The following is a 9,920-nucleotide window of genomic DNA, read 5'->3' as shown; positions in this document are numbered from 1 at the left end:
TATAATTAGAGGTTACATAAAAATGCTTATGACATGCTTATTACATGCCAAGATTGAGTGAGTACAATGTGCCGTGCAGTTTCTGTGGTGGCTAAGTGAAAGTAACCATCACACCCCAATAAAGCTGCCTGTCTCTGCCAGCAGACCTATATTGAAATGTGCAGCAGAGACCATTACAACACGCTTAAGAACATTAGCAAGATGGAGAGCAGATATCAGTTAGTGCATAACCTCCAAACCTGGGCGTCTTTTCAAGTGCCGCTCAATAATTGCACACTCCGCCCACATGATCGAGTAGCTGAAATAATTCACAGTCATCCAATAAAGTCATTCGGATTCTTTAATGTTTTTTCTACAAAAATATTTTACATTAGAAAACACAGCTTGAAATATACACAGTCCACTTGGATTGAAGTACCCATGGAACATCTCCATTGAAATATATCTGTGTCTATATTTAAACTGTAGGTAAATATACCAGCAACAATAAACCTGGTTGCTGTTTTGTGAGGTTTTTCAATGATGTCACCAGGAGGAACTTGGGATTGAAACCGTGAGCTGTAATCTGATCAAAGCAAATATGGACTCACAATCTATCCATATTAATTACAAAAAATACAACAAAGCAGAGGCAAATGCTGCCTCTGATAATGGCAGGGAATGCTTCTGGTGAAAATAACGACTTTGTGTAGATATATGAACATCATTTCCTCAAAGAGTGTGGGAGTTTAGGTAAAGGATCAAAGCAAGGATAATGGCACTAAGCAACCGTGAGAGAGACTTTCTGCCATGAATAACATTCGTTTGTCTGTTTTCCAAATCCCAGAGTGCCCTTTCCTGCATGTAGCTGTAGCAGGTGGTATTCACCTGCCTGCCTGCCTGTTTACAACCTCAAATGCCACTCATCTACCTGTTGCCATCCAGCGTGCCATTTATGCCTGGCTGTCAGGATCCCACAGGGGCCATTCATCTACAAACTATCTACACCACATCCACAGGGCACTTTTTTTTTTTTTGCCAGGCTGCCTCGATATGTGCCGGGGTGTCAGTCAACTGTCTAACTACAGTATTTATATCCCAGGATGTCATTCTTTACCCTGGCTTGAGCCGTTCTGTGGGGTTTTTATATCAGGTTGCGTAAAAATACTATTTTTCTCCGGGATAGGTGAATCAGAACCCTAAACTTCGCCATCATGTTAACTGCAGTCAGGCTGAAACGAAAGATAAAAAAATAGATTTGACGGACAGGGTTTTGAAAGGCATATAGTAGCCTGGTAGGAAGTTTTACTTTCCAGGCACAATTTTTTTCTTTGGAAAATATGCTTCTTTACTCTCTTGCTGATAGTTAGATGAGAAGATAGGTGTTTAAATATTTATGGCTATGCTGGAAGGTAAAAAAAAAATGTCTTGAAGCAAGTAAATGACTTGTAAATGACAAAAACAATGCTAGTTCAATGAGCTTGAGGTCAGCTAGCTATTCCCCTCTTTTCCTGGTCTTTCTAAAGCAAATGTTCTCATCAAACTCTCAGCAAGGAAGCATATTTCTCAAAAATGTCTGTCATTACCAGATTCCATGGTGTCACTTATTAAAATGTTTCTATTTTTTTTTAACCACTTCACATCAAACAAATGCCATTCATTATTGCTGTAAACTTGGTGCACATGAAAAAAACAATCTCTACTCATTTAGTCTTCTCAGCGTTAAGCCTTTTTAGCCATTCAAAAACAACAAAAACAAACCTAAAACAAAAAAGATATAACAACGTGTCAAGTACGGCACTAACATTATCATTGTGGATGCATTGATACCTGTCAGGGGTACCTTAGTTTGATAGTATGATACTGGTATGTACATCCCAAACTGCAAGGCGCTTTAGATGACCATCAAATGGCATGTGAAATAAATAACAACAAAATAATGGTAAAAACATACCAATCAATACTTATATGAGCAGAAATTTCCAGTTTGTACTTTAGTGTGTGTCCACTGGCCCTTCACTAATAATTAAACTCTTGCACCCAGCTTGAGAACTGTGTCCCATGCTTTAGCATCATAGCAGTTCGGAGTGGAGGGCCAGTGACAGCGTCCAGAGTGGCGGCAGCAGCCAGACGGGAGACGGGGATGGGCGGACGCCTAAAGGCGATGCGGTGTCCGAGGTGCAGGAGCACACCTCGTATCCGTTCTCCGCGTGATCTGGGTGATTTTGCACGTTGACTCTCGTCTCTGTGCTTTTGGGCTGTGTGTCCGGAGAGTCCGACTGCATCTCTGTGCACAGCAGCCAGTCCTTTGCGATGAGGCGGGGGTATCCTGCCTCCACCTCCATGTCACTGCCTGGCACTCGCCAGTACTCCTTCCCTTTGAAGAAATAGGACGAGCCTTAAGAGAGAGTGGGAGGGAGGGAGGGGGAGGACACAGGGTTGATACTGTTATATTTTTGGATGTGAATAAACAGAACAAGATCACATGGAGCAGAGAAACAATATAATACTAAATCGCACGTAAGGTGGAAAGTTGGCTGCAGTAACTGTATTAAAAACACAGCAAGTGAATATATGAGCAGGATTATAGAAGTTTCCGTGTGATGTCACTGGTGAAATCCAAAATGACCCACAATGACTTGGAATTTACGAGGAGACCAACAGGAAAAAAACCCCCCCGTTTTTGTGTTAAAGCCTGCACAAAAGTAATGACTGGAAAATGTTAATCATCCCAAGAAGGAAATGTGCCTGTTAGTTCATACATAATGGGCTATTAGTTCCAGTGATCTGGTCAGGGACGCGGATGTTATGAAGGCTGAGGTTCTGCACTAAAAGCTGCAGGAATTAAAAACTGGGAAGGGAGCAAACTGACTGTTTATTAAGTGCTTGCTTATAATTTTCCAGAAAAGTTAAAAAAAGATGTTCAGAGTTTTAAAAATGTGCATTTGATCAAACGTAAAGATTAAAACCAGCCTTGACAGTTTGTCAGGAGTGAAGCGCTGCCTGTGTGCACTGCTGCAATACATAATGAGTTTTAAGTTTAATGTACAAAATCAAGCATATATCAAATGTATTCTGAGCTAATGATACAAACATAGAAACCAGAATAAACTTAGGGTGGCACGGAGGTGTAGTGGTTAGCAGGCAGTGACCTCAATGCAAGAACATTAAGTTTTGATTTTGAATGTGCCCGTTGGGGAGGCCAATCCATGAGTGATACTGTTGGTATGTTTTTACCGCTCTCCCAGTACATCATTGTTATGCTGAAAAATGAAACTGGTGCCAACCAGACACTTTCCAAATGGTGGAGTACTGAGAGTACTTTTCTACATTCACAATTCCATCAATTTGACAATATTTCCAACACCAGTGGCTGAAATTCAGCCCCAAACCATGCTCTCTTGACCTCCTTCGACAACTTTTTGAGTCAGAAAGTTGGATTCGTCACTCCATAAAACCTGTTTCATCTAATTTTCAATCCACTTCTTCTGTAATTTGGCACACCTCAATTTTTCTTTCTTAAGACGGGCTTCTTGACAGCCACCAGTCCATTGAAAAGTAAACTTTTGAAGAGGTTCTGGCACTCACATACATACTGATAAACCAAAAAATTTGAACATTTGAAAATTGGAATCATCAGTTGTCACTGATTTTCAGTCCAGATGTTGTGGACTCTGCTTCACTTCCTTAAGAAGGACTTTTGGACAGCCATCCTTTCACTGAGACCATTTCTGATGAGGCCTGAGTGAACAGTAGATGGATCAAATGTCTCATATATCTCTTCCTGTTTCTTAAGGACACGACTTTGACATACTGTTCACATGCTGTAGACGGTTTTGTTCAGGACCATTTATCAGGTCACACTGTACACCACTTTAACCCCACCTGATACACACAAAAGCACAGCTTTACAGAAACCCATACTATACTTTTTGACACACTTGAGACATTTTTCTCAACCCGTGGAGCTAACGTTATGCACCGTTTAACATCTTCCCCACTAGCTGCTTCTCGCTGATATCTGTGTCATGTTAGGTGACCAGAATTACATCAAATGTGATGCACTATGCAAAAAAGAAGCACGCATTGTAAGGTGTGATGTAAGGTAACGATCAGCACAATAATTTGATAAGTTTGCCTCCCTCAGACATGCTTCTACAGTTGCTTGGGAGCATAAAATCTGAATCTACTGAGATAGACAAGCGTATAACTGATGTGGCTCCTCGTTTGCTGCTTTTGTCCCCTTCAGCATTGTTCACATCAAGTCTTTTCTCTTTTCTTCTTAGCTCTTAAAAGTGAATTCTTCCATGGCTTGTGTCTCTCCTCAACTCTATTCTCACTGCTGCTCACCATGAGTTATCTTCCCATCTTCTTCGTTTCTCTCTCCTTATCCTATTGGAAACAGCCTAAAGGCAGATAAAAAGCTTTGATGTAGCTTAAGTTTCAATGCCCAAAGGTGTATATAGAGTATACGTGGCTGTCTGTGTTCTTGTTTATATAAATGCACACATTCCTATGTGCCCTAACATGAAGCTTTGATTTGCTGGGGCCTTACCTTTTGTGTGATTTGCCTATTGCTATGCACAGCACAGAGCTTGGTGTAGGACCTCTGAAGCTGGTAACAACTCAGATGCAACACAGACCTCTAAACACCTGACAGGGAAAAGAGCTTCCACACATTCAGCTGGGAGTTGCTGCAGGGGAAATCAGTAATGTTGCTCACTCCTGCTGAGAGTGGCCTGAAAAACACAACCAAGTACCTCTGGCTAATTAGCTGTTTTTGTGCCAGTTTTAACTACAACAAGTGCTTAATCAAAGCCTAATATGGACAGCCAAATGGATGACACATTCTTCAGGGGGCTTTGCTTCACAAAGGCTTCCAAAACAATGCAACTAAAAGTAAACATTTTTTTTCTCTACCAGAAAATATTACTGTTTGCTTTTGACCTTTAATAACCATTTAGGAACTTCAAGCAACCCTTTTCCTGCATCTGAGGATCATCTGTAGCTCTGAAGCGTTTGCCTAGTCAAAGCAAATGTCAGGACCTTGTTAATATAATACTTTGGTGGTGTGATTCTGGAGAACTTTACCTAAAATATTATCTCTATGATCATGCATAGCTCTTTTAAGGTCCCAGCACAGGATTTTAGGTTAAGGTGTGGACTTTGGGCCATTGCAACACCTTGATTCTTTTCTTTACAGCTAAACTTGTTGTAGATTTGCTAATGTGCTTGGGCTCTTTGTCCTGCTGCTGGTGTTAGATGTTTGTGCTCTGACGCTCTGTTTAATTTTTGCCAAATGTGGTGCTTATGACCAAACATAAAAGAAACAAAGCAACCCTTCCAAACAAATCATGCTTCAGTCTTTTTCAAATTTTACTATCATGAACTTTAACATTTAACACGATTTGTGAGACCTGTAGAGGCTGAGATGTAGCTCTTGGATTTTTTCTGCAGTTTCTGACCTCGGAGTGAGTTTCCCGGGCATTTACTCCTGGGAATATTGGAAACTGTCTTGAATATATTCCACTTCTGAATAACGGACTTCAAGCTGTTTGGAAATGGCCCTATAACCATTTGCAGATTGATGAGTAATAACAGTGTCTTCTCTGAGATCATTACTGATGTCTTTCCTCCTTGGCATTGTGTTAACAGCTGAATGCTCCAGACCAGCAAACTGCTAAAATGTCGGCTTTAATTGAGGTGCTCACACTCGCTGATGATCAATTAATCAAGTGCATCTGATTAGCAGCACCTGGCAGCTACTTACCCTTTTAATCCTATGGCAGTAGTAAGGGTGTACCTAGTGCCTGTAGACTTACATAGCATAGGCTTTGTTTCAGGTTATTATTATTTTTCCATTTAATTATCAAAGCATGGATGTGGTGTCAAAATCGGCTTATTGTTAATTGTCCAACTGACAGCTGCTTTTCTGATTTCATAGTCTTTTACTCATTAAGTCTAATATTATTGTCCACGCATGCTGTTCTGTGATTAAATTCTATCATAAAACGCTTTCTAATTGTGAAAGAAATTTTAAGAGTGGCAGACAAAAACTTTACAGTTTCAATGTGAAATCAAAAACTGCTACTTTTAGAATAAACTTGTCACACTATTCAGTCTACTAGTTAATTTATTCTGTGCATACTACAAACCCCAAAGCCAAAGAAAAGCGTGCATTTCTTTATACATACCCAACACTAAGCACCAGATTTTTGAAAATGAATTCTCTATTTATTAAGATTTTTTTTGTCAGTACAAACTAATAATGCCTCATCACAATGGGTAATGCCGCGCTAATGCCAACCATAATTCTGCTGGAAGAGCAGTGAGCTCGCACAAGCTTATATTTTCACGTGTGTGGTTCTTAAAGAAGGTACTCAACATTTTTACAGGAGGTAAAAGACCAGAATGTTTTACAGGCACAGATGCACACAGTCCATAAACATTACTGACATGGCACATTCAGGCGTGACATGCTCCAGAAATGATCACATTATCCCACCTCCTCGCGTAAAGCTCGCCACTTTCAGAGAAACTAACAGCAGGAGTGTGGGCTTGGGAGGGACACACACACACACACACACACACACACACACACACACACACACACACACACACACACACACACACACAGTATGTATTTGAGCTGTTTTATTTGGTTTAGCAGCCGTTCATTTAAATTTCTGTGTGTAAATATTAGATCAGGCTTTCTGTGATGATTTAAAATTTATAACGACCAAAAAAATGACAAAGCTAAAAAGACGCTCGACAGCTATCCTTGCAGACAGAGGGCATTAAAAATGAATATCTTAAATGCAAAGTAATCAAACGTTTTTCTTTTTATAAATGAGAGCAGAGACTCCCCATCATTTTGACGATGCTGACATTTCAGGAATACTCTGTGACTGATTCTTGTACCAGATTAACCAGCTTCTGGTTAAAACTCAAACAAAGGCAGGCAACGCACGTGTCACAAAAACATCTGACACCTGATATTTATGTCTCTTTGTGTAATACACAGCGTAGTATGAAACACTTATTTCTCATAGTGTCTAGCAAATCCCAATAGTCGCTGAAGCTTGCACTTCTCTGCAAAAACAAGCACTTCTGACTTGGTTAAACATTAAGTGGAATGATGCTTTTTGGTAATATGCTGAGCTATGTCTGGGAAAAGGTCATCGGTAACTGTTGATGACTATTTCAAATAGCTGTCAAGTGACTCTGAAGGGTTAGTGGCTAACCATATGTCATAAACACTGGGAGCTAATTTGGGGCGGTTAGCAGAAAACAATACCTCTGTTGTCTATCCAGCATGGAAATAGAAAATGTCACAGACCATAATCGCATTTTGGAACTGGACTAATTATCTACAAACAGAAGGCAGTGCCCGTGCTGCTGCAATGAAACATTTGTCATGCTCAACAACTCGGTGACAACTGTTGAGCACTTACACTCTCCAAAGATTGGAGTACTGGCTGTGGCCAATGAGAAAGCCAGTAAGTAAAAAAGAAGTGCAGGCTGCTGTCTATGTGAGGACGGCACGCACACTCAGAACAGCGCTTAAGTGGTCACTCTCCTACAAACTCTTATGCTACATTCACACTAGTGAAAATAATAGCTGGAGACCAGGGTGTGACCAAAATCCCTGCGACTGTGTGCAATGACCTTGCAGTCTCGTCCCTTCAAAGACAAGGACCAGGTGTATGACCACTCAGACTCAGCTGCTGTCCTTCAAGCGACTTCGAGTGATGATATGACAATAAACTGTGTCCCTTAAACAGTCCGCAACGACCTTCCAATCTGTCCACATTCATAAATTAGATGGAAATAATTTCCAAACATTCACTAATTGAGAGTTAGTGCAGTCAGTCTGAGTCAGTCACCTGTGAGTCAAGAAACTCACAGGTGGTGTGTTCCCATCACAAGATGAACAGTAGTTAAGAGTATTTTATCGACTGTGAGTATGTGCATTCTGGCAAAATGATAAATCACACGAATTTACCAAATGCTAAAACTGCAATAATAAATTCCTATCATAAAGAAAATAATATAAATCTGAAAGAATTAATAACACAGATGTAAATAAGGGAAAGAAACTGAGCACTCTGTTTAAGTGATGAGTGGTTATTTATGATTCTTAAATGCCAAAGATGGCTGCTGCATGACACATAGTCATCTTCTAAATTACAGCTGAACTGGGAAACATAATCCAGCCAATCGTGTTGCTAATCACGCACAAGTGTGGAATAAATCACTGCTGCGAAAATAGCAAAAAAAACAAAGCATCCTCTAGGATTTTTTTCCACCAGCATATGTTACAATCCAAAGTTCACTAAGCTAATTTTGTCTGTATGCAGTGACACAGCTAACAGATTTTACACAATTGCTTCTTAATTAAGACTTAAATAAAATGTGTAGGCATACACGAGATAAGTAAAATAAATTAAGATGTTCAAATCAAAAACTAACATCAAGTAAAAAACTAAACGTGCCGTAAAAAATGCAGGATGTTACTAGTCTGAGGAGATCAGTAGAGTGCCTATTTACATGATTCCCTTAGTGCACTTCTGTGTTTATGCTGTGTATACTGGTGTTTGCATGTGAGACAGAAAGAGACCTTGTTTCAGTGATAAGAGGGCTTACCAGGGCGGCCGATGGCTGTAGAATAATAACTGATGTTGAACCGAGAGCTGATGCAATGAGGGCAGTCTGTGAAATGCATGGCTGCCCAAACGAGGTAAAATCAACAGTGCTTCCCTTGCCTTCTTTCACACTCTACCTCCTTTCAAGTATTTTAAAGAAGACGAACAGAGTGACTGCTCCAAAGATAAACTCTACTTTCATCTTGGAGCAGCAGCAGCCAGAGCGGCATCAGAACACGGATCTGCAGAAGAGGATCGACAGCATGATGGTGATTTTGCTGCGGCTAATGCAGCACGAACATTCTCAGCTGGAGCTTCTTGATTAAACCGGAGATCCTGTCATCCCTTCTTAGCCTTTTTTCAGATGGTTTGTTCCCAGCGTATCTGACCATGTCCACCGAGCTCACAGTGGCAGCACTGATTACTTGAATCTTGTGGATTCATAACAGCCAACACAACTCTACGCTGTGTTTGCAGTGTAAAGGTCAAGGCTGTTTTCGGCAAGCCGGGATGCCTGCCTCGCGAGCCGTTTCTGGTAGCCTGGTTCAGTGTCTGTAATCTAAAAAGTTTGTTGTCTGGAAACTTCAGCAAGTAACATCCAAAAGGTCCGTAGGCAAGGTAAATATATGGGTTTACATTACATTTACTATAACCCCAGCTCACCTTTTATGGGGCTCTGGCTCCTTGTTGTGGTGTATCTGTAAGTCACATTTTCGTGTACAGTTTGTATGTGAATGTGAGATTTTGTGTAGATGAATGTGCGTGTCTGTTTACTTTAATCATTAAAAACAAAAGTCTGAACATGTGAGCATGGATTTATTTTTTGAAGGGCTGATCTGCTTTATAAAACATATCACTGTATGTATTTCTCCAAATCTCCCAAACTCCACGACTCCAGAACGATGCACAGAATAATGCAAATGTTCCCTGAGTTTCAGAGCCCCTCTGGAGCCTCTAAAAGCTCTTTAAGCCTCTCTTTTAAAAAACATCTGAAAAGTATTCACAGCACTTCACTTGTTCCACATTTTTCATGTTAAAGCAAAACGGATTTAATTTGTTTTTTCACCTCAAAATTCTGCACACAATACTCCATAGTGACAAAGTGAAAAAATGTTTGCTTGATATGTTAATAATAAAACTAAAAACCAAAGATTTAAAATAGAAAACAAAATGTATAGACAGATGTGTGCATTTCCAAATCTTCAGTCAAGTTGTCGAAACATCTGATCAGCAGAAACAAGCATGCACCTGAACTCAACTTTAAGTGTCATGGCAGGCAAAGAAATCGCTTAATAC

The 9,920-nt window shown here is 40.2% G+C and overlaps 1 protein-coding gene across 1 annotated transcript in view; it reads right to left on the bottom strand.

Annotated features, from left to right (window-relative positions):
* Nucleotides 1-335: 335 nt before the first annotated feature.
* The window catches only part of mmp17a (matrix metallopeptidase 17a), a 125,593-nt gene continuing 116,008 nt past the window's right edge, over nucleotides 336-9,920 (bottom strand). The window contains exon 10 of the mRNA XM_085413755.1: nucleotides 336-2,377. Within this exon, the coding sequence (XP_085269881.1) occupies nucleotides 2,052-2,377 (326 nt within the window). The 3' untranslated portion in view covers nucleotides 336-2,051. The remainder of the gene's footprint in view (nucleotides 2,378-9,920) is intronic.

Source organism: Rhamphochromis longiceps, linkage group LG7 (genome assembly GCF_057381845.1).
Source record: "Rhamphochromis longiceps isolate RC_006_pf linkage group LG7, R_longiceps_female_GT1.1, whole genome shotgun sequence".
NCBI classification, from domain to species: domain Eukaryota; kingdom Metazoa; phylum Chordata; class Actinopteri; order Cichliformes; family Cichlidae; genus Rhamphochromis; species Rhamphochromis longiceps.
Note: the sequence above shows the minus strand (reverse complement) of the source record. Positions and strands in the feature narration are given on the sequence as shown.